This window comes from Ovis canadensis, chromosome 11, assembly GCF_042477335.2.
Source record: "Ovis canadensis isolate MfBH-ARS-UI-01 breed Bighorn chromosome 11, ARS-UI_OviCan_v2, whole genome shotgun sequence".
In the NCBI taxonomy this organism is placed as follows: Eukaryota; Metazoa; Chordata; class Mammalia; order Artiodactyla; family Bovidae; genus Ovis; species Ovis canadensis.
The window spans coordinates 30277731-30302414 of record NC_091255.1 but is presented as its reverse complement, the minus strand read 5'-3'; the positions used below and the strand labels follow the sequence as shown (position 1 = coordinate 30302414).

General features: G+C 52.2%; 1 protein-coding gene across 3 annotated transcripts in view; it reads right to left on the bottom strand.

The window, feature by feature from the left end:
* Window positions 1–24684, bottom strand: part of ABR (ABR activator of RhoGEF and GTPase) — a 187723-nt gene that overhangs the window by 141648 nt on the left and 21391 nt on the right. Inside the window, exon 1 of one of the 3 annotated variants that reach the window (XM_069603029.1) lies at window positions 7496–7795. The exons of 1 other annotated variant lie outside the window; for it this stretch is intronic. Coding sequence is in view for 1 of the 2 variants with exons in the window: in XM_069603027.1 (XP_069459128.1) it covers window positions 1765–1825 (61 nt within the window). In the remaining variant the exon portion in view is untranslated. Of the gene's footprint in view, window positions 1–1764; window positions 2394–7495; window positions 7796–24684 lie in introns of those variants that run through there. One more of the 3 variants, XM_069603027.1, reaches the window with a different exon arrangement.

Genomic DNA, 24684 nt, shown 5'->3' with positions numbered 1-24684 from the left:
ATAGATGATCAGGCAGGGGAGGCTTCTTTAAGGCAATGAAGAGAAAGCCAGAGACAGCTTTTTGTAGGATTCTAGGCCTTGGGAAATAGGGAAAGCAGGACTGGGTTTTGCAAAGAGCCAGAAATATTCAGGAACATAAGCTGCATGTGAATATGAGGCATTGTTATGACTGTTTTTTGCAAGCGCACAGTGAAGAGGAGGTCACTAACCCTCCCTTTGGGGTCAGGAGCTGATCTGTAGCCGGGCTCTGAGCAGATGTGTGCCCCCATTCAGGCAGACACGTGTGTGCACACACGCCACACAGCAGCCGTGGACCCTGACCTTCACCCAGTGGTGCTGGCCTCTGCAGGGGAAGGAGCAGAGGGAGCAGCTGGGCTTGGCGCAGGACTGGCACCCAGGGGATCCAGCTTTGCTCTTTTGATGTTGAAAAACCAAAGCAGAATGAACCATCACAAGGAGAGCTGCTGGGGGGAGGAAAGGAAGGGAAAACAGATTGGGGGGGGGGGAGGAAAAGGATGGAGGGGGAGGAGGAGAAGAGGGGGGAGAAAAAGCTATGGGGAATGATGGGGACCCAAGGGGAAACAGAGGTCAGAGGCTGGGTAATGAGTACTGAGAAGCCTCCAGGGCAAGAATTTGGGGTTCAAGGGATCAACTTGTCCACTCTCCCCACCATTCAAACCAGGTTAACCCTGACATGTAGCCTTGTTCCGCGGCATCTAGAGTCCAGAAGGGGGAACCTGGTTCCACCTGCCTCCCCCGTGGGACCCTAGGCTGGGAGACCTAGCAAGAGAAAGTGGGCCGGTTCCCCTGAAGCGACCAGGAAGGGCAAAATCCACTTATTACCTTCTTCAGGAGCCAGTAGAACCCTCTCTCTTCCTATACCACTGAAAGCTTGGGGACGATGTCTCAAGGGAGGGGTGGGCAAAATGCAGTGCTTTAGCCACCTAAGCAAGAGTGAGGGTGGGGTGGGGGGAAGGGGGTGAGGGGAAGGGGACGCTCAAGGCTGGGCGTAAGCCCCCAGAAGGTAGGCGTGATCACTTACACATCCCCAGCACCAGTGCAAGAGCAATCACATGATCGAGGCAGATTTGGGAACGAGGAGGGTGGAAACGCGGAGAAGGGTTTTTTTTTTTTTCTTTTGGGGGGGTGGGGTAGGGGAGGAAGGAGGGTGATGGTGGGGATGATGATGAGCCTGGCAGGAAAGACTGCTGAGCTGGGGGTTTTCAGGTCCTTCATCCAAACGGCCCCCGGCGGAGATCGACAGCTACAGTCTCCCTTACCATACGACCCCACCCCGAAACACCCTGGCCTCAGGGTGTCCCTGAGATGGCAAGTCCAGACGCCAAGGACTTCGCCAAAATGGCCTTTCTGCTTCGGGGTGCACAGAAGGAGCAGCCCGCCGGGGAGCGGGGGTCAACACACTACGGGGCTCTTCCCCTCCGCTCCAGGGTTGGGGAGAGCTCGGTTACACAACAGGTGGGAGAGGGGTGACACAGCTCTCCTGGCTCCGTCGATCCACTGCGCCCCCTTCACCCCCACTCCGGCTGGAAGTCCACTCTGGGGATCCCATCAGCGACTGATCGCGGGGCGCCAAGCCGCTCCTCCCGCCTCCCGGCCTGCCAGGCACCTGGGCGGCCGTGCCGGCAGCCCCCAGCCCGCTCCAGCCAAGCCCAGCAACGCGAACCCGGGGGGCCGTCGGGGCTCCACGCGGGGCTCCGGGACGCGTTCCCGCCCGACCTCCCTGGCCCGCGCGCACACACGTACTGCTGTAGAGGGTGTCGATCCAGGAGAGGCGCGGCAGGCCCCGATGGCTCAGCGGCTCCATGCCCGCGGCTCCGCGCGGCTGCGGCGGCGAAGGCTCCGTCAGATCGGAAACCCGACCCTCATCGCACAACAAAGGAGGGAGGGCGCGGGCGGCGGGCCCCGCAGGCCGAAGTTGCCGAGCGCTGGGTGGAGGCGAGGGGGAGGCAGGGAAACAGGTAGCAGGGAGGAGCGATCGGAGCCGCCCGGGAGGAGGGGGAGGGCGGGCGAGGGCCGGCGAGCACCCCCGGGAGCCTTTCCGGCCCCTGCGGCCGCCGCGAGCCCCTCTGCGGATCCCGGAGCTGCGGCCCCGCAGCCCGCCCGCCAACTAGCAACTTCCCCGGGGCTGCGCGGCGCCCAGGGGCGGGGGGCGGGAGCCGCGACCAATCGGCGCGAGGCTCCCGCGCCCCCTCCCCGCCGCGGCACGCCTCCAGACCCCCCGCAGAGGTGCGGGGAGCAGCCGGTGTCCCCCACCCGGAGAGGGACTCCAGCGGGTGACCGAGGAGGGGGTCTGCGGGGGTCTTCGGGGGGGCGACGCAGACCCAGACTCCTCTTCCTTCCCCTCGCTGGGCTTGGCCAAATTCTGGCAACCCGCAGACTAGGTGCCGCGGGGAGACCTATGGGCCCGCAGGGGTGACATCACCTGCCACCCCAGGATCTCTAAGCGCAGTTTCAGGGGCCAGTGCGGCTGCCAGGCCCCTCCCCTCGGCAAGCCCGGGGAGCGGCGCGGACGGGGTTAACGTCGAGCCCGCCCGCGGGAAGCGTTGGCTGCCCAAGGACTCTTTCCTTCCAAACCTTAACACTGCCTGTCTATTTAGACACTCTTGACCTAAAAGCCAGGCTGCTCCCTGCCCTTCACACCAGGGAGGCGGCGAGCAGAGGAAGGCAGGAGGCTGAGGAGGTCGTCGAGGGGCGTGAAGGACAAACAGGGTTAGAGGAGAGACCCCAGGGTCTCCGCTGGGTCCCCGGCAAGAACCTTCTCTGGGGATTCCAGCGGCAGTGCATCTAGGGAGGGACACCAAGGGTGCATAATCACAAGCTGAGGGAAGTCTGGGCTCAAGATGCCTCTGAGAAGAGACCTTTAGAAACAAAATTCCTCCTAAGACCACCGCCCCCCCACCCCCAGAAAAAAACAGGCAATGAAGAAGCTGGAGTGGGGGAGTTTTATGCCTTCCACTGGGTGCTGGTTCTAAGAGACCCAAGGCAACTCAGCTGCAGGCCTCCTTGGACCAAAGGACCCTGAAGAAGGGACTGGAGGGGCCGGAGGGTCAGGCTAGTGTGGTCCAGGGCAAGGGGCCCGGAAGCTTGTTTCCTGAACCCCAGAGAAGGGAGGCAGTGGGCCCACAAGGGAACCCCTGTGCTGGGCCACTTACCCTGCTTTCACCTCAGAGAGTGAGGTTTCTGCTGATGCAGCAAACCCTTCCACCCCTCATCCCCAAGCTGTGTTAACAGCCGTGACTGTAGGGGACCCAGTTCAATGGGTCCCCTACAAGATGGCCTACAAGATGAAGCTCACCTGGCCTCTACATGGGGGAGTGTTGTCAGCATCCCAGAGCATTTACGGGGGGTGGAGTGCTGTTCTCATCATTCCAAACAACCACAGATCTAATTCTTTTTTTAAAAAAAATGAAAAGCAGTATCATTAACATGCAGTACGGTATTAGTCTCAGATCTTGTTCTTAAAAGGAGAAGCAGACCCTTTTGCATGATGCTGAAAGGAAGCCTGAATCCAGCCCCTTCAGCAGCTTAGGTAGCACCAGAGCTGCCCCAGGGGAGGTGGGGGCCATTGGGCTCACAGAGGTGGGGTGAGCCCCTGGGGAAGATGCAAGGGAAGATGCTTTGGGGGTGCAAAGCATCCACAGGTGGCTACAGTGGGTGGTTTTCAACCTGGAGGTCACACTGGCCCCTCCCTGCATCCACTGGGCTCTCCCCCACCCCAGGCCTCCTGGCTCGGGCTCTGACTTTGGCTCTTGTGGGTCTCCCTGCTCAGCTGTCAACCTCCCACCGTCTCTGACTTGCACACAAGACTGGGAGGACCAAGCAAGCAGGCACCTGGAGCTTGGCAGAGAGGGGGGCGTGCATCTCCAATGAGATGCTCCAGAAATAGAGCTGGGATGGGAGAGGAAGCAAACGGGCTCCTGGAGGAACCAGAGGGAGGACGATGAGACAGAGGAGCAGAGAGGGGCCCAGGGCCTCTCTTCTTCCCACCTGGAAGGCACAGACCCAGAAGAAAGGTGCAAGCAGGATACCAGCCCAGGTAAGCAGCAATACAGCCCCCCTCCCCAACAACTCCACCCCCCCGCCCCTCCCCAAGGCAGCCTGGGCCTTCTCTGAACACTGCCTGATGGCGACATCTGGGCACTGACTGTGAGGAGGCCATGGATGTATGTTTCTGCGTGAGTCACATACATTTGCATACATTTTACATTTTTATCTACAAAGGCTTAAACAAGCTATTTTCAGCATTTTTTTCCAAGCTAAAATGTTAGTTGCTCTCCTTAGCTCTGCTTTTCCCCCCTACATTCTGTCCAATCCTCTTCTAAACCTTCTAGTGCAGAACGCAATATAGGGGGAGGGGAGTGGGACCTTAGAGGCCAGTCAGAAGGAGTGCTTCTGATAATTAAGGGAAAGTGCCTGCAGTGGACCTGGCTTGGATCTGAGTGCTTTGCTTACACAACAGCTTCACTATTATCTCAGTTCCCTCCATTTATCAGATGAGCAAACCGAGGCCCTGAGCAGCTAAGGAACCCATCCAGACAATAAACGGAGGGCCACGCATGCTATCTCCACTGTCAGGGTTGAAAGCAGGGTGGCAGAGGTCTCTGGAAATCTCTGCTGGACCATGGGTTAGAGACTATCTTCTAGAAAACTCTTCCAGTCCTATTCCATCTCTGCACAACTGTCTCAAACATATGTGTCCCAGGAAAGGGCGGTTACGTCAAGATCCTTGATGGCTACATAGGATGGCTTCCGATTGCATGACTCTAACCTTGGCTATAGGACGAGTGTGCGGAAGCAGCAGGGCCATGAGACTGGAACAGAAACCTCCAGATTCCTGGCACTGAGTGGAGAGGAGGTGGGGGAGACCCAGTACCACATCCTAGGAAGGAAGGAGTTAGAGCCATTCTCACCCACGTTGTGCCCAAGGTGAGGTGATCTGCCAGCAACCCCCTTCTGTCAGAGTAGGGGGATGTTCCTGTGGACAGGCTACCCTGATTCAGCTAAGTGTGGACCTGCCCGTGCACCCCAAGGCACTGAGTCAGCACCCATCACAGCTCGTCCTCCAAGCCTGCACTAACCATTTGCTGCCTAGTCCTTTGGGTGAACACACTCCACCTTCCCAGCCCTCCCTCTGGCCTGTGTACTCAGCCTGTCCTTGGCTCCTCACCTCCCACAGCAAGCAGCTGCTCCTGCCTCATCAGCATATTTAAGGGGGATTTAAGTGTTGGTTGGGCTTCCTTGGCGGCTCAGAGGATAAAGAATCGGCCTGCAATGCAGGAGACCTGGGTTCGATCCCTAGGTAGGGAAGATCCCCTGGAGAAGTGAATGGCTACCCACTCCACTATTCTTGCCTGGTGAGTCCCATGGACAGAGGAGCCTGGTGGGCTACAGTCCATGAGGTCGCAAAGAATCAGACATTCACTTTTAAGGGTTGGTTGCCAGGAGCACCAGGCTGATGATGTGGGCCAAGTGGGAAGAAGATATACCCCATCTGAGGTCAGCAGTCTTGCCCTTACATAACCCCCAGGGGTGTGCTACACCCCACCTCTCCATTATCCAGTTCTTGCCTCTACCAACCACTTGGCCAGGGTGGGAAAAAGGGCACCATGCTTAGAACCAAAACTAGGTATTTCCACTTTTCTTCCCTCCTCACCGTTAGCAACCCAGCTCCACTAGGAACATTAGGAAGGCCTGGGAGTCCCCGCGGGGTCACTGGTGATGAAAAGGATGTCTCTGCACCTCTCCCCACTCTGAGGTCTGCAGGGAGCACCAGGGTGTGCAGATGGGATATACAGGTGGTTGGGGTGGGGTGGGGGTGGGCTCTGCATTCAAATTAAAAACCAAAAAACTGACCTGATAGACAAAATCTCTTTTGTATTCTTCCTGGAAGATCAGCTCTTTAAAAGCTGGGACGAGGGACTTCCCTGATAGTCCAGTGGTTGGAACTCTGGGCTTCCAATGCAGGGGGCAAGGGTTTGATCCCTGGTCAGGGAACTAGAATCACCCAAGGCTGTGCACCACAGCAAAAGAAAAAAAAAAAAACCCAAAACCTGGGACTGTGTTTTTTCACTGCACCTTGCCCAGTGGATGAATGAGGCTCAGGTGGACCTCCAAAGCAGTCGTAACTACACCATGCTCCTGGATCAGTTTTCTGCCAAAAGCCCAAAAGACTGGCATTCAATAACACATGCTGAATAAATAAAACTAATGACAGCTAACTTTGATCGAGTGCTGCTTAAGTGCCAGGCATTGCTCCATGTGTATCACATAGACTGCCTCCCTCAGTCTTCATAATAAGCCAATGAGATAGGCACTACCATTCTCTCCATTCCTTTGCATAGAAACAGGAAGGTATGCTATTGGCCAGCTAGGAAATGACCCGAGATTCTGAATCCAGAGTCCACATGGGTAATCTCTGAGTTGGGCTGCAATGAGTGACTAAAAATGAATAAACAGAGTGAAGTTAAACTCAGGGAGGAAGCATCAGAGCTACAGGAGGAATGTAACTCCAGAACCACCCCCCCAGCCACCAGTGATGAAGCAAAACGAGAACTGGTTCCCAGAGAAAGCCACATCTCCTCCCTGGGGCCAGATGATCCTGGAGCCAAGCTGGCTGCAGCAAATCCAGCGACAATTTCCTGAACTCCAGCCCCAGCCAAACCCCACTGCTTCTGTGCTTCAGGCCAGTCTTGAGCCTTGCCAGCCTCAGTTTTCCCATCCGTAGGTAGGCACCCAGATGGATGTCCCTCAGGCTTCCTATCTGCCCAGCAGCCCCCAGGATGGCCTGTTTCTGGCTCCTTGCTCCATTTCCTTTAAGCTCAGCAGAGCAAAGCAGTGCTTACTCTTCTAAGATTCACCCTTAGCCCTTGGGCCTGAAGAGAAAAAAATTCCCCAGGCCTCTCCTGGGTCACCTCTAAGTGGGCAGGTCTGGCTTAACAGTTCTGTCCTCTGCCCTCTTCCTCCCCGTCTCTTCCCAGCCTCCTCGCTCTTCCAGCAGGCAGGGAGATCTACAGGGAGCACGGATTTACTGAAAGCCCTTCCCACTTCATTTTCTCTTCCAAAGTTTATCTCAGCTTGAGTCATGGGAAAGATGTAAGTCATGGCAAGATGTAAACTAGAAAATTCCATTCACCTTCTTGTTGCCTCCCTCGGACGGCTGAGAGAAGCCTGGTGACATCCAGGTCCGGGCAGTGGTGAGGCTCCCCCCACGTCCCCCCACATTTCTTGGGAGCTGAGTTGAACCCCCACTGCCATGGCTAGGGCCACAGTGAGTCCAGCATCCTGGGAAGAGCATACTAGGCAAGCTGCAATTTCGGGAGGGTCTCGGACCAAGTTCTAGCTAAAGTGGCCCTCACCCGACATGGCTCAGCTTGTTCCACCCGGGGGTCAACACAGAGGTTTCTGAGAGCTGATCTGAGAGATCAACAGTAAGGTCTGGCGCCCCACCCCGCCACCCCTTCCTAAAATGACTTACCACAGCGTCCCCATCAGCATTTGGAAAGAGGCAGGCAGAAGAGATGGAAGGATTCTCCAAGTCCCCAGAACCCAGAGACAAAGTTCAACAGCTCCAACCTTATCAGCCCCGAGTGAAGCGGAGGCAAGTCCATCTGGGGCCAGAGCTCACAGGCTGGCCCTCTGCCCTCCCGTGGCCACTATTCTCCTGAAGCTGGCTGTGCTTCTTGCTGTCTCGGCCAGAGTTCTGCAGATGCCTCTCAGCCCCGCGCTGTTCTGCCAGGAGCTCTGACGCCACCAGCCAGACTGGCCCCGTCCCTGTGAGGTCCAGGGGGGCCCGCAGGGGCTGAGGGCAGGTCGTCAAGGAGACCAGCTCCAAGAGGTGGCGGCTCAACATTCGAGAAAGTGAGGACAAAGGAGCATCAGAGCCTAGCCAGTGTCGCTTGTCATCAGGAGAGTCTCATTTCGGGATTACGGGTCAAGTTCGCGGTGTGTGGCCCTGTCTCTTTAAGGACCAGGCCTCTTTAAGATGAGTTCCCTCTGCAGTCTCCTCTGCCACCAGTGGTCCTGCGGCAGACAAGGGGGCTCTCGGGCGCCATCTGGTGGTCCAATGGAGCAGCGCCTCAGCCAGCGGACTGTCCTGCCACCCTGGACACCGTCCAGCCAAGAGGCCTGGAAATGTCTGCAACAAAATCTCAGCTTCATCCAGTGGATTTTTCACAGGGCTGTTAGGTTACCATTGTGAGCAAACAGGCTATAGAAATCAGGGGAAGCTCCATTTGGGGTCAGGAGACAGCAGGAGCCCCCATGAGTGGCCTGGGAAGAAAAACCATCCCACTGGACAAAAGTTTCATTAAGACATTTGGAAATGCGGGGACTTATCCAGTCTCTCTGTCAGCCATCTGCAGGACATACAGCAAAGCTCTAGGTATCCTGTCCCCATAAACACTGGAGTTAGTAGTTCTCAATTAGAGGTAAAGAATCCGCCTGCCAATGCAGGAGATGCAAGAGATGCAGGTCCGATCCCTGGGTCGGGACGAACCCCTGGAGAAGGAATAACAACCCACTCCAGTATTCTTGCCTGGGAAATCCTATGGACAGAAGAGCCTAGAGGGCTACGGTCAATGGGGTCAAAAAGAGGTTGGACACAATGAGCAGGCACATGCCATGCCCCGCCCCACCAGGAGCTATTTGAAAATGTGGAGGAGCATTATAAAGCCAGAGATGTTAGGGTGTCCTGCAATAAGCAGAACCATCCCAAAGAATGTCTGTCCCCAGATACCAACAGTGTTAAGGACGCTATGTGGTTAGGAGCAACAGAGGCTTTTGGAAACTGGCTAAGGTTCCTCAGCAAGCTCATACCCACACTGTTCTTTTCCCCATCTTTCTGCCTTTGATGTCCTCCCTACACTATACCTATATAACGTTCAAGGTGGAGAGAGGGACTGATCTGGCCCAGGCCACCTTCACCAGCAATACCAGAGTCCCTGGCTGTCCCACCCCAAAAGCCAGGCACACACCTGCCCCCAGTGTGCGTTGGGTCATCATGCCCCTTGGATGGGAAAGGCAGACTGGACAGCAGCCTGACTCAGACCGCTGGGAACCATCAGATAGATTCTGAGAAGAGATTACAGAGGATCAGCCGCTCTCTTCCTCAAGGAAATACCCTGCCTTCCTTCCCCCATGGGTGACTCAACCTAGCCCAGCCCACTGTCTCTAAACTGTCCCATGACATCCATGTTTTACAGAAGGCACTTTCAGGTGCTGATCATGCTGATCATGAAACCTGGCGAGTCCTAACCTCTCCTTCCCCCAAGCTTACTGCTGCCTGTCCTGGACTGGTCAGCTTAGCCTCACAGTCTGATGCCAGCAGCGGACATGAGAAACCAACACACATGACGTAAGTTCCAAGGAAGAGAGTAGAAAAAAGAAATGAAACGCTGTCTGCTGTGGTGAGTGGAAGGCTCACAGTGGTCACATCTGAGCTGGGTCTGCTCGTCTGAGAAGTCGCAGGCTCGTGAGGCTGACATCACAGCTAGAATGATCAGCTGGAGGAAACAGTTTTCCAGCATCCCACAGCAGCTCGAGAACACTTCCCATCACTGTCAGAAGAAAAAAACCACATCCCTGTAGTGGCACACAAGGCTCTGTGGCCTGGCCCCTCACCTCCTCTCAGCTTCATCTGCCACCTTCTCCTCCTGTCTCTCTCTTGCTTTCTCAGAACTTTTGTACAGGATGGTATCTCTGGTCAAAATGTTCCACCCGACTCTGCCTGGGTATCTCCTCTTCCCTCTAGTCTTTTTAAATTTTTAAAACATTTTTGGCTGCACTGGATCTTCACTGTGGTGTGTGGGCTATTCACTAGGAAGCTCTCCCTAACTATCAGACCAGGGAGCCCTGCATCTCTGATTACTCAGTGCTCTTGTAAATCACCTAATACCTATCTCTTCTGTTAGACTGAGAGCTCTGAGAAAGTGGGAACCTCATCTCTCTTGTTCACACTGTACACTTGGCACCTTGAAATAGTGGTTTCAATGAATGAATCAGTAAATGAATGAATGGATGAATGGCCAAATACGCTCTTGGTCACAAAGACCCTAAAATGAGTGAGTACAGACGCTTCAGCCAACCCAGCTCTACCAACTGAAAAAGAACTGTTAGGGTCATTTGGAACATCACGTCGAGAATAGAATGGTCACGTTCTTCGGAAAGGCTCAGACAAACATCAGGATCCTAGAGTCAGATTTGGGGCAGGAGAATTGCTGTTCCAGTTAATTCTTGAACTGCTCATATGAAATCCCAACTAAAAATTCCCCAGTGCCCAGGGCTCCCTTGCTCAGCAGCCAGAACGGAGGCTGCACTCTTTTTCACCCAATCAGACACCAACACGGAAATGGAATAGAAGCTGAGAAATGGTTCAGCCCACTAAGGGAACTTTGGTCTCCATTCTCAGAGTCCTTCTCCTGCACCTGCCCCCAATTTGAGTTTAATTTTGTTTTTAGACGAGAGAGGCAAATTGTAGTCCTCCTCTGGGAAAAAGCGGTCTCTTGGTGTGTGTGCCTGTCCTATCTCACCTCCCGGTAGGATGTGGACTCTGAGACTCAACTCCCCAGTCCCAACGGGGCTGTCAGCTGAAGCTGTCCCTCACTGGTTCCCAGCGATAACTTTGATGCCTCTCCTACCCGGTGGCTCAGTGATAAAGAATCTGCCTGCAAAGTGCAGGAGACACAGGAGATGTGAGTTCGATCCCTGGGTTGGGAAGATTCCCTGGACAGAGGCCATGGCAACTCACTCCAGTATTCTTGCTGGGAAAATCCCATCCACAGAGGAGCCTGGTGGACTATAGTCCATGGGGTCGCTGAGGAGTCAGACATGACCGAAGTAACTGGACGTGCACACACACAACCGGACACATGGGAAATCTTGCTTTCAACCCTGTGATGGGAGAAGGATGGTGGAAACTGATTCCGGACACCCTGTCCTCCCAAGGACCTAGCTTGAGAGCTTCTGTAGGCTGCCTGACAGATGGACAGACAGACAGAGGGACGGAGCTTGAGCAGACCGTCTGTGGCTGCTGCACACACTGAGCCGAGGTGACCACTGAGCGGGCCTGAGAGCCCTGGAGGGCAATACGCCAGACTCAGCCGGTCTGCTAGCACCTGCGAAAAGGGAAGCAGGTTTCCTTTCATCTTCTCTTCAGCACAACACAGGGACAAATACAACACCCAATTATTCGTCCAGGTCTGACTTGTTGGGCCTGAGGTCTATGATGGTCCAGAAAATCACCCTAGGCCACTGAGGTCAGTAATCCAGATGGTTAGTCCTCTACCAGCCCAGCTTCTCACCCGCTGCTTCATAAAGGCATAGTTAATACCCTCCGTGTACTTCTCTCCCCTGAAATGAAAGGAAAGGACCTGGTGGGAGCAGGAGGGGTTGACAATAAAGGACAGAAGAATCGTAATAACAGTGCCAGCAGTCACACTGACATGCTCGCTGTGGCACAGCTGATCTAAGGGCTGCATGTATTAAGGCCATGGATTATCACAGTAACATCAACACTCTACTCCCTCTCCCCATCAGAAGTCCGCTAAACCTGCTGTGTGACCTTAAGGGACATTCTTTCCCTCTCTGGGCCTCACCATGACATGCATGGGTGAAGGTTGCCCAGTCTATGATTCTTTGAAAGACAGTAACCAGAAAATAGCTGAGAAGAGACAGGAAAGCTTTCTTTCCTATGCCTCAGTGGCCCAAGACTTCAGAAAGTTCCATGGGTTTTGAGGGCTAGAAAACTTACTCATTACCCCACAGAATATTCCCTGAACCCTATATAAAGAAGATTGTGTTCTTTTGCCCAGGATGCTTATGACAGTGGATTTGAGATGTGCCCAGAAGTCACCAAGAGGCAAGGCAGCATCTGCTGGGCCCAGAGAGTGGTCTGGACAGTATGTAATGGAGGGAAGGGAGAGTCACCCCTTGGAACTGAGTTGATGACTAAACGCTCCTTGAAGGAAGTGCCATTTGAACCCCGGGCCTGGAAGAATGTCTCATATATTGCTGGCAAAAAATGGTGGGGTGCAGAGACAGGGCATTCTAGAGGGAAGGAAAGCGTAAGTGATTACACAGAGGCAAAACAGGGGTGAGGAGGGGACCAGATGGATGACTGGGGAGAAGGTTCTTTTGGGAACTAGGGGAATATATTGCTGATCTAACGTGTGACCTCACCATGAATCAGGGACATGACAGAATCTGCAGCTTCTCTTAGGCCCGTCCTCATAGAGAAGCCTGTCTGGGATACCTCCTCCCCTCTGCCATGCCCACAAAGGCCCAGGACCACCTCCCTTCCCTGTGAGTTTGGGGGCAGAGACATCCATTCCTGAAAGCCCTTTAGGCAACGTGTCCCTGGTTTCACCAATATTTATGTTCCAGGCACTGTGTCGAGCACGAGATATAATTGGTAAATGACATTGTGTAAGTTTAGGGTCTACAGTGTCATGAGTTGATATAAGTATGCATTGTGAAATGATGACCGCAATAAGGTTAGGTAACACGTTTACCATCACACATAGTTACTTCTTGTGCGTGTGTGGTGAGACCATTTAAGATCTCCTCTCTGAGAACAGTTTTTTAAATTATTTATTTCTGTGGCTGCATCAGGTCTCAGCTGTGGCGTGCAGGATCTTTAGCTGCAGCATGTGGGATCCAGTTCCCTGACCAGGGATCAAACGCAGGGCCCCCTGCATTGGGAGCTCGGAGCCCTAGCCATTGGACCTCCAGGAAAGTCCCTCTGAGAACATGTCAAGAATTCGGTACAGTACTGTTGACTAGAGTCACCATGTCGTACGTTAGGTCCCCAGAACTCATTCATCTTACAACTGAAAGTTTGTACCCTTTAACCAACATCTCCCCATTTCCGCCATCCTCCAGGCCTGCTCACCACCATTCTACTTTTTGTTTTTATGTCACTCTGACACTTCGATGTGGCAGACACAATCATCACCCCTAGTTTGTAGAAGAGACTCAAAAGTCTAATCAGTGGTAGAGCCAACTTCACACTCAGGTCTGTCTGGGGGCAGAGCCCAAGCTCTCAAAGGCTTTTATGGACTGAATGTTTGTGCATCCCCCCAAATTCAGAGGCTGAAGCCCTACTCCTCCATGTGAAGGTATTTGAAGGTCTTTGAGAGGTAATTAGGTTTGGATGAGGTCACGAGAGCAGGGTCCCCGTGATGGGACTGCTATTACCCTTAGAAGAAAGAGAGGGGGACCTCCCTGGTGGTCCGGTAGTTAAGAATCCACCTGCCAATGCAGGGGGCAAGGGTTCGATCCCTGGTCTAGGAAGATCCCACATGCCATGGGGCACCTAAGCCCATGAGCCGCAACTTCTGAAGCCCACGGGCTCTAGTGCCTGTGCACTGCAACAAAGAGAAGCTGCCGCTCGCTGCAACTGGAGAAAGCCTGCTCGCAGCAATGAAGACCTAGCACAGCCAAGAAAACAAAGAAAGAAAGAAGACAGAAAGGGACTTCCCCAGCAGTCCAGCGGCTAAGACTTCATGCTTCCAATGCAAGGGGGGTGTGTGGATTCAATCCCTGGGCAGGGGAACTAGATCCCACATGCTGCATGGCATGACCCCCCAGAAAGAAAGAAATATCCTAAAAAAAGAAGAAACCAGAGGTCTCTCTGATATGTGGACACGCAGCAAGAAGGCACCGAGCAGGGAGAGAGTCCTCACCTCACCAAGAACTCGATCATGCTGGCACCTTGAGCTTGCACTTCCCAGCCTCCAGAACTGGGAGAAAGCAACTCTTGTTGTTTAAGCCACTCAGCTTATAGTATTTTGACAGCAGCCTGAGCTAGGACGCCCACCACACGACTGTGCTGGTCCACCAGTCCTGACGCTGCAGAGGGCATCTTAGCCTCTGACATCACAGGATTCTTCACTGGCAAGGGAGTCAAGTTCCTGGGCATACCAGGCAGCTTTGACATCTGGATGCTAACATGGATTTATCTGCAGAGCTCTGAGAGCTATTCTCCAGACAAAAAAGGACACAAAGGGACTTCCCTAGAGGTCCAGTGATTAAGACTCTGTGCTTCCCCAGCAGGGGGCACATGTTTCATCCCTGGTTGGGGAGCTAAGATCCTGCATGCCACCTGGCACGCCACCCCCCAACCCCATCCCCCCAAAAAGCCACAGAGAAAACACAAAGATGTGTTTCCATTCTCTTTTTCCTCAACTGAAGTCTGATAAGCTCTGGGGTCTTTCAACTACTCCTTAGTCATGAAGCCTGTACCTGGAGTGTCCCTGGGGGTAAGAGTACTTTGCAATACATTAGGAGGCGGACATGGCAACCCGCTCCAATATTCTTGCCTGGAGACTCGCCATGGACAGCGGAGCCTGGTGGGCTATAGCCCACAGGGTTGCAAAGAGTCAGACACGATTAAGCGACGGAGCAACAAGTCTCAGGGATATGTCTCTCACGTAAGCAGCCCCCAGCCGTGCCTGGCTCAGGTTCAGCCAAGTATTGTAAGGAGCATTTTAATGCCAATTAACCTTTGTGAAACCTCTCAATGGAAAGCAGGAGAAAACTGGGGTATCAGCTATACATCCTATGCTATCCAACTTCTCATGTCTTCACTGTCCTGGCCCTGAAAAAGAAAGAAGATCACTATGCTCAAAACTTTTCTCGAAATTTCTTTGTTCTCTGAACAGAGGTATATGTCTGTGGGAAGATAACACTACCTGGTGAGGGAAAAGAGATTCACTTTCCTAGGGAAGGACCCTGTACTTCTGAGAAACCTTCCCACAGAACCTCAAAAGGTAAAGGCTCTGAGGAATTCAGTTCCCCTTGCAGTGCCACTTGGCCAGAAGCACTTTTCAGAGCTGTGTTTGTGCGTGCTCAGTTGCTTCAGTCATGTCCAGCTCTTGGGTTGGACTCTTGAGACCCCAAGGACTGTAGCCTGCCAGACTCCTCTGTCCGTGGGATTCTCCAGGCAAGAATCCTGGAGTGGGTTGCTATCCCTTCCTCCAGGGGATCTTCCCGACCCAGAGATCAAACCCACGTCTCTTAGGTCTCCTGCTTTGGTAGGCGGGTTCTTTACCACTAGCGTCACCTGGGAAGCCCCCTCAGTGCTGCAGGGGTTGGCAAGTCTCTGAGACATCACCCCTACAAAGGCAGCCCCCAGCCCTACCTGGCCCAGGCTCAGCTGAGAATTAGTATTATTTTTTCTAGTATTTATTTATTTGGCTGCGTGGGGTCTCAGTTGCAGCATGTGGGCTCCAGTTGCCTGACCAGGGATCGAACCTGGGTCCTCCTGCATTGGGAGTGTGGAGTCTTACCCACTCAGCTGAGTGTTATTAAGAGGAGCTTAGACTCTTTTCTAGAGTCACTGGGAAACAGGGCCTAATCTCGAGCTCTGGGTGGAGAGGGTGAGGACTGGGAGCTGCAGCAGCCTCGGCTTCCTGCTGAACGATTTCAGCTGTCTGCCCCTGCGCATCCCTTCCACGGTGGGCCCCATACCCAGTGTCTAGTCTGACGGGTGGCAGACAGGAAGATGCTGTCCCTCTGCCTCCTCACCCCTCCGGAGTCTCAAGCTCTGGAGACATCCTTCGATCTTAGCTATGACTTGGATGAAACGTGGCTCCTCCCCCTAACCCTGCTCTCATGGCCGGGAGTCTTTTAGACAGCTCGTTGCCCAATCCCCTCCATGCCCCACTGAGTTCTTTTCCAGGTTCCTATTTCTATCTGATTACGCAAGCTTCTTTCCTCCAAGAAGCCACATGCTTGTTACATGGGGGTGCCTGTAGGTCACCAGCAGAGGGATGGGGGGTGCTGGGAACAGTCCCCTTTCTGGACCCCAGAGCCTTCAGGGGTGGCTCCCCACTCCCAGAAGCCAGTGTCCCAGGAGGCCTGGGACCACCCAGGAGAGACAGTGCAGCCCCAGATGATGTCTTGACTGGGTTTTCAGTTTCCCTAGACAGCAGTCTCTCTTGCAGGAGGCCCCTACCCATGGGCTGTATGCTAGGCAGTCCCAAGCAGAAGACAGTAGCAGCCACTCTTTACAGTCCAGGAAGGACATGGAGCCTCTTCTTAGCACTAGCTGGACGTGGCTCCAGGCCCTCTCTGCCCTTCAGGTTCCCGGCTCTTCGGGCAAATGCACTGTTGGAGCAAAGCTGCTGAGACAGGAGGCTTTGGGGCTGATTGGCTAGGACCTCCACACAGGAGGTTAGTTCTCTGGGTACCCTTAAGGGTAGGCTGGGGCTTCCCAGGTGGCCCAGTAGTAGCAAAGAATCCGCCTGCCAAGGCAGGAGATGCAAGAGATGTGGGTTCAATCCCTGGGTCAGGAAGACCCCGTGGAGGAGGGCATGGCAACCCACTCCAGTATTCCTGCCTGGAGAATCCCATGGACAGAGAAGCCTGCCAGTCTCCAGCTCATGGGGTCACAAGGAATCTGAGCTGGCTTTTTTCTGAAGGTAAGAGGGATGCTTTTGTAGAAAGACACCCTATTTGCCTCCCACGGCAGCTAACCACAGATGAGGAAGCAGCCACAGAGAAGCCCTGGCGAGGCTCCTGGCCCCCAGGGCCACACATGGTGCTGTACACGCCAGCAGGCTCCTGCAAGACCATGAACGCCAACAGCAGGACACGTGGGCAGCATTTCTGCTGACTTCTAACGTAGCTTTCAGGACCAAAAAGGGAAGAGGTTCTGCCTTGTCTGGGAGAACACGGCCCGGGCCACTCACAGCAGCTGACCATCCACCTGGCTTGCCTAATCTAGCCAGCAAAGGAGCCGGACTTCGCAAGCCTGTTCTTCCCCGGGAGCTGGTGAAGGTGTGGAAGCTTCTGTCGGGGAGTGGTCAGGGTCACAGATGTCTTGTTTTGGAACACAAGTTCTCTCTGGCTCTGCAGCTGGCTGGGATGAATGGGGAAACAGGAACCAGGATGCGGTCCTGCTGTGAGAACACCCAAGCTGTTCCTCTCAGAAACCACACTGCAATTAGCACCCTGTCATTTGCTCATTTGTATGCATTTCACATGTCATCAGAGACCTCAGGGAAGGTGTGAAGTGTATAGGCAGTTGGCTTTTTTATTTTTCAAACTGTAAGTTTATACAATTTGCTTTTCCTGTTGTGAAATTAATAAAGTCACGATTAAAAAAAAAATTTAGACAATAAAAGAGTAAAATGCGATCTGTGAATGTACCACCCCGTTAGCATTTTTCAGCCCCTGCTGGTACATGCACAAAGGGGTCTTTAAAAAAAAAAATTAAAGTACAATTACTTTATAATGCTGTATTAGTTTCTGTACAACAACATGAATCAGGTGTATGTATGCGTATATCCCCTCCCTCTTGAGCCTCCCTCCCAGCCCTCATTCCATCCCTCTAGGTCACCACAGAGGACTGAGCTGAGCTCCTCGTGCTACACAGCAGGTTCCTCCTAGCTGTCTATTTCACACATGGTAGTGTATATATTGAGGCTTCCTAGGTGGTGCTAGTGGTAAAGAACCAGCTTGCCGATGCAGGAGAAGTGGGTTCGATCCCTGGGTCAGGAAGATCTCCTGGAGGAAGGCATGACAACCCACTCCAGGATTCTTGCCTGGAGAATCCCATGGACAGAGGAGTCTGGCGGGCTACAGTCCATGGGGTCGCAAAGAGTCGGACACGACTGAGCGACTATCACTCACATAGTCATAAAGCAGCTCTCCAAAGCGTACGCAGGAGCTTCTTGACCACTGATCTTCAGCCAGTCCAGCTCTCAATCTCTCTGCCTGTCCTGTGAGGTCCAGCAGGCCAAGGGTGCTACCTAGATAAGCTATGACTTCACTCTGCTCAGGGCCTCCTTGACCCCAAACAGAAAGATGAGCTCCCATGTGGAAACACTAGTTCACTGTCCAGGTTTGTTCACAGTGCAAGTGAGATGTCTCTGCTTCCTTGGAGGAGGGAGGAACATCAGCTGCTGGTCAGCACCATCCAGGGACACCAGAAGTCTCATCTGCAGAGTAGGAAGCTGAGAGCTGCTGGGGTCGGGGTAGGGGGCTGGGAGTCCTGGGGTGGCCCAAGGCTACCCACTTGCCTCGGAGGGGCTGTCCTAGTGACATCGGCCTTAGGGCAAAGGAAACCGAGGAGGAGGAGGGGAGGAAGAAGCAGGGAGAATGGTAGACAAACAGGCATGCGTTCACCGCCGAAAGCCTAAACCCTGGCAGAGAGAAAGAGTGGAGGCCGTTCCCATCTGAGGAGGGTAGGACAGAGAAGCGCCTTTTCCACATGCTGGCACATGCAGGAAATGCCAGTGTTTGCAGAGCACCCTGGGGAAGCAGACGAAGCTGCCAGCTGTCAGAGGTGAAGAGGGCCATTCCTCTGCCCCATGACTTGGCCTGAGGCTGAGATGTCAATATTTCTCCACACCTTCAGTGAGTTCTAGGCACCCAGATAGGGAAGCTCTGGGAGAGGGATTGGGGGAGGTGGTTTTCTGCTTCCAACAAACACTCTCAGGGTGCCACAGGCTTCAGAAGCATTTCCACTTTTTGAGCTAATTAATTATTTGACTGCATTGGGTCTCCGTTGCAGGATCTTCACTCTTCGTTGCAGCATGCAGGATTTTCAGTTGTGGTACATGGGATCTAGTTCCCTGGCCAGGGATTGAACCCAGGGTCCCCTGTATTGGGAGCTCTGTGTCCTAGCCACTGGACCACTAGGGAAGTCCCTCATAAGCATTTCTGATTTTAGAAGCCCTCACACTGCCTAGAAAAAAATCAGTGAAACCCCCTCTAGGGCAGCAATGCCAGCCCCCATAGCAGGTGAAGTGAGGCAATGTCCAGGTGAATTCACTCACACACCCAGACAACGGGGCTGAGGGCACACGTCCCAGGAGGACACCTTATCCGCTGCGCATGACTGCTGACAACGCAGAATTGATAGCCTGGAGGTGAATGCCACAGCTTGGGCCAGAAGTTGGTTGTGCCAATCTTGTCAAAAGGTTCCTGTTTCTCAGGCGGAGACTGATACTTACTTTTACAAAGACAGAACTGCCAACACAGTTCTGTCAACAGGAACCTTTTGACAAGATTGGCACAGCCAGTGTCTGGTTGCGCCTTTGTAGCAGCTCTTCTCTGATGCTCTGAACCTGGGCTAGCCCACCCTAGGGGCCTGGGGGTAGAGACACCTGCTAATTCCCCAGGGCACTGCTACCAGGTCAGTGTAAGCAGCCACACTGCCCAGAGTGGCTCACATCAGCAACAGCTTCAAAGGATCGGCTCTGGGCTGCTTCTATTCCGGATGCAGAGCTTAATGGTGAAGGTCAGGATGTGGGTTCTGGACCTGGGTTCAAGATCTGGTGTCCTTAAGCAATTCAACCTCTCTGAGCCTCAATTTCTTTCATTGTAATATAATAGTAGCTGTCTCAACAGCATGGTTGAGAGGATCAAATGAGATTAACAGATGTAATACCCCCAGGGCAGTGCCTGCCCCCATCCACCCAAGCAAAGTTATTATAGCTATTTACATTAAGTAGGTTGAATTTTGCATATGCACACACACACACTTTATACCTCTCTCTTGAGAGCCAAAACAAGGCAAAAAGTGAAACAGCCTGCTGAAAAGATTACCACAAGCCTAAAGCAGAGACATGATGACTGAGACTGAGGCCCTCAAAGCCAAACCACACTCTTTGTTCTCTGTAATTGTCTCATTGTTACTGCAGAGTTAATTTTTTAGCATTTTTAAGTGTCAAAGCAACCCTATTCTTCTTAAGTGTGTCCCCGTGTACTTTGCTATTCAATAGCAGCCAGAATAAGAAAAAGAAAAACATAATCTCTTTGCCTTCAAGTCAGGACTGTCATACTTGAGTGAAGCAGGAACTTTCACATTGCTAAAGGTCCTTATTGAAAGATTTCAAGGACAATGGAAGCTGAAAATTGTATTGAGTACAATTCATAAGCTCTCCTGAGAAACAGAATTTTCTCCAGGGCACCAAGGTAGAGTACTGTCTTTGAGAAAAAGGGAAATTGAGGTCTGAAGTGTTTAAATGTGTTCAAAGCAAAAAAAAAAAAGAGTAAAGTGTATAGCCAAAGCTATTGTTTTTCCAGTAGTCATGTACGGATGTGAGAGTTGGACCATAAATAAGGCTAAGCGCCAAAGAATTGATGCTTTCCAACTGTAGTGTTGAAGAAAACTCTTGAGAGTCCCTTGGACAGCAAGGAGATCCAACCAGTCACTCCTAAAGGAAATCAATCCTGAATATTCATGGAAAGGACTGATGCTGAAGCTTCGGCCATCTGATGTAGAGACAACTCAATGGAAAAGACCCTGATGCTGGGAAAGATTGAAAGCTAAAGGAGAAGAGGGCAACAAAGGATGAGACAGCATCACCGACTCAAGGGACATGTGTTTGAGCAAACTCCGGGAGATGGTGAAGGACAGGGAAGCCTGGTGTGCTGCAATCCATGGGGTTGCAAAGAGTCACACATGACTGAGCAACAACAATTTTATGTTAAAATGATAAACCTTGTATTACCCAAAGTAAATACTCAATCAAAATCTTTGACCGATGTACTTCCTTGGCAGTCTAATGGTTAGGATTCTGCGCATCCACTGCAAGGGGCGCAGGTTCAATCCCTGGTCGGGGTACTAAGATCTCACATGCCACCTGGTGCTGCCAAAAAAGAAAAAAAAATCATGGACCAAGAAAAAAACTTCTTAAAATCTGAAATTTGCGTATCTACCTCCCCCTTAACGCACACACACTACACAAACTTCTACACAAATTATAAATTTTATGGCATGTCTGAGTATTACAACAGGGACATGTCATCCAGAAGGACCTCTTATAATAACAGATTCAGCTATGCTAGAACCCCATAGCTCACATCAAACAGAAAATGTCTACTGCTCAGCTTGAACTTTAAGTGTGATGGCTCATTCTAAACTGTAAATGGAAAGGTTATCCCTCCTGCCTTTTCATATACTCTTCAGCGAACAGTACACAAACACAAATCCCAAACACAAATGAGCTAGGAAAACACACACACACACACACACGTTCATATTTAAGGGCATTTAAGGGTATATCCCCTGTGGATCCAACTTCCCCACACTCTTCTGAAGGATCCTCCCTCCCACACAGTGTGCCCACCAGCGCTTAATAACGCTTTCTCATGCTTTCACGTATTTTCACGTAGCCCTCTGTAAATGTTCCATGAAATCTGATGATCCTGTTATGAAGGGAAGATGATTCATAATCATCTATTCCTAACCCGCAGACCCTTGATGAAAGCCTGCCTAGGTTTAGGGTTTAGAAACACGGCGGCTGGAAACAGTTGGCTTGAAGATTAATGGCTCTCTCATTTAACGGAGGCGGCCCCAGACGCCTGCAGCAATGGTAAATTCCGCTCCCCGCGCCGCCAGCCTCTCCATTAGGTCACATGAACTAACGGAGAGGATCCTGGGGAGGCCCCCCTCGCAAGGGGCTTCTGACCCTACCAGGGTTCTCCGCCAGCCTCCAGGGGGCGGGGCCGCAGGCTCCGGGTCACGTGACGGGGCTGCGGCCTTTAAATATGAAATTGAGCACCGGCAGCTAAACCTCACCGGCAACCAGCGCTGCCCCCGCCTGCACGCATGACTAATCTGACATCAAATCAGAAACCCCTCGGTGGCCTGCAGCTGAAGAGCCGGGTAGGTGAGGCGGCCTGGGTTTCCAAGGTCTACGCAGTTAATTGCGATGCAAATGAATTCTCGCAGGAAGTCAGATGCCACAACGCTCTGGGGGCCTCAGCATCTGGGGGGTGGGGGGATGGTGGTGAAGGAAGGCCTAGGCTCTCCCCAAAACCGAGGGTGTAGTATTTGTTGTGGGTCTTGACACGCCTTAGGCCAAACAGCAGGAAGCGGCAGAACTGACAGAGGGAGGTGAAACCAGCTCCAGCCTTTATTCTGTCTTTAAAATAAATACATAGGTTAAAGAGTTTTCATTTTCTGGCCTTGGTGCTGGGTCCATTGGGGAAATCCCTGGAGCAGAGTGGAAGTGAGGGAGAAGGCACAGGTCCACCTGCCCAAGACGCCAGGCGGCCCCATTTCTTCTCTGCCTCGCCTCCCGCTCTTCCCAGCTGAAGCCACTTTCAGGGTGTCCAGGATTCCCCCAGGGCACTTGGGGAAGGTGTTAAGAGGCCCCAGCCCCAGAAACTTTTCCTGGAGGCACTTCAAGGATGGCTTATCAACACGTCCTAGCAAAAGGGAAGATCTGCAATCCAGATGTGGGTGGCCTGAAATTCAAATTATACATCTAGGTCCTACCCACTCAGGTCCCCCAGAAGACAGCTGCCAGAGGAGAATATAGCTGAGCTGAGAGACCCCAGCGTCCCTTGGGACTCCCTCAGACCCATTTTGAGTTTGTAAGAAATACACCACTGAGCAAAACTTTTTTTTTTCTTTTTTGAATATAACAAAGAAGAGGAAATAAGAATAGACAGCATATTAAAAAGCAGAGACATTACTTTGCCAACAAAGGTCGGTCTAGTCAAGGCTATGGTTTTTCCTGTGATCATGTAGGGATTCGAGAGTTAGACCGTGAAGAAGGCTGAGCGCCGAAGAATTGATGCTTTTGAACTGTGGTGTTGGAGAAGACTCTTGAGAGTCCCTTGGACTGCAAGGAGATCCAACCAGTCCATTCTAAAGGAGATCAGTCCTGGGTGTTCATTGGAAGGACTGATGCTAAAGCTGAAACTCCTATACTTTGGCCACCTCATGCAAAGAGTTGACTCATTGGAAAAGACCCTGATGCTGGGAGGGATTGGGGGCAGGAGGAGGAGGGGATGACAGAGGATGAGATGGCTGGATGGCATCACCGACTTGATGGACATGAGTTTGAGTGAACTCTGGGAGTTGGTGATGGACAGGGAGGCCTGGTATGCTGCGATTCATAGGGTCACAGCTGAGCAACTGAACGTTTTACTTATTTTTTAATATTTTAAGCTATTTCTTCCAAAAATATTTATTTAAAAAATTATTTATTTATTTGACTGCTTCGGGTCTTAGTTGCAGCCCTCTGGCTTCTCTCTAGTTGTGCGTAGGCTTAGTTGCTCTGTGGCATGAGCATGCACACGAGGGATCTTAATTCCCCTACTGCAGATTGAACCTGCCTCCTGTGCATTGGAAGGTGGATTCTTAACCACCAGGTCAGCAGGGAAGTCCTACCTATGAATATTTTAAATGCACATATTTTTCAACTCTGAAATTCCCTGTCTGTTTTCTAGAGAAATATTCACACAGGTGTACCCACAGACTGTATACCATACATGGTTTTCCACCGTGGCGTTGTTTGGAGTAGCAGAAATTGGGATACCCCGCTAAGGATGAGATCTGTCCTGTTAAAACGCTCTTGGAATCACAGACCTTATAATCTTATCATTCCTTGGGCAGCCTCTCTTGGAAGATCAACCACTTTGAAGCCATTGACTTCAGAGACGGCCTCCCTGCTACAGTCTAGGAAAGAGATTATCAGAGGCCTGCCTGTGTTCCGAGGGTTTGAAAAGAGAAGTTGCCTGACCCCCTGTGGGTCCCCAGGGATGGAAAGGAAGTAGTGGTAGAGGCTAGACCGTGTCCCGTCTGGCCTCCCCGGGCAGACTGACACATGGCAAGCAGCTCTGCCTGGGACCTGAAGGACGAAGGCGTCAGGAGCTCCCCAGCTGAGCTCAGCGTGGAGGGATGATGTCCTCCTCTCCACGAATAGCAGCAGCCTGTGCGGGGTCTTGGTCAGTGCATTCCCACGCCACCTCTGTGTCCCAGGGGCGTCTGCTGGCCTGTGAAGTGAGAAGTCCTTCTGATTAAGGAGACCCACGTCCTCTGCCCACTTGGGTGTACCAGCACCAAGGACGGCTCCCTCTTTGACTCTGTAAAGGAGAGCTTCGAGGATCTGGTAGGACTTCCTGCTGGTAGGCACATGGGCACTGGAGCTGAAGAAAGACGCAAAAGTGCCAGAGGATGTGCCCTCAAGATTGTGGAGCAGGTGCTACCACTGTCATGACTACTGGTCAACCAGTGAAGATATGGTTAGTATTTGAACAGCAGTGGCTGCCAGCAGTTTGGAAAGACCTACCTTGGGTCTTATGAGGCAGTTGAAGATGGCAAGCCCATAGCATGGATCTCTATGGTCTACACATTTAGGTGGTGAAAACCTGCTTACCAGCCTAGTCCCACGGTGAGATTGCAGGCCCTTGAAGCAGAGGCTTGAACCCCTCCTGGTTCACTGCTTGGCATAATCCAGGTGTCCATAAAGTTGCTTTATTGGTGCCTGTCTCCCTTTCTCCTAGATAGGAGTTTATGGTAGCCCAGAATTGACTTCTCATAGCCCAAAAATCAGACATGCAATGCTTTACTCCTCGGAACCTGTTTTGAAGTAGGTAGTGTTTTATTGTCCAAATTCTTCTCTTTTAATACTTCTAATACTTCTTTAACACCTCTAATACTTGGTGACTTAGATACCTCATAGACATTGAAAATTAGAGTGAAGGTATTTTATTGACCTTTTTATTGACGGGTGTAGAGGTTATAAGTACTCCATGTTCTCACAGTGACTTTCAAAAAAAAATACCAGAAAGAGTACCATTTATCAAAGTCCACCAGGTCTGCTATTGATAAACTCAGCAAATTTACACATCACAGCAAAACCATGTTAATACCACATTGGTCCCTGCTTCCAAAGACCACACACACACACACGTATTTCA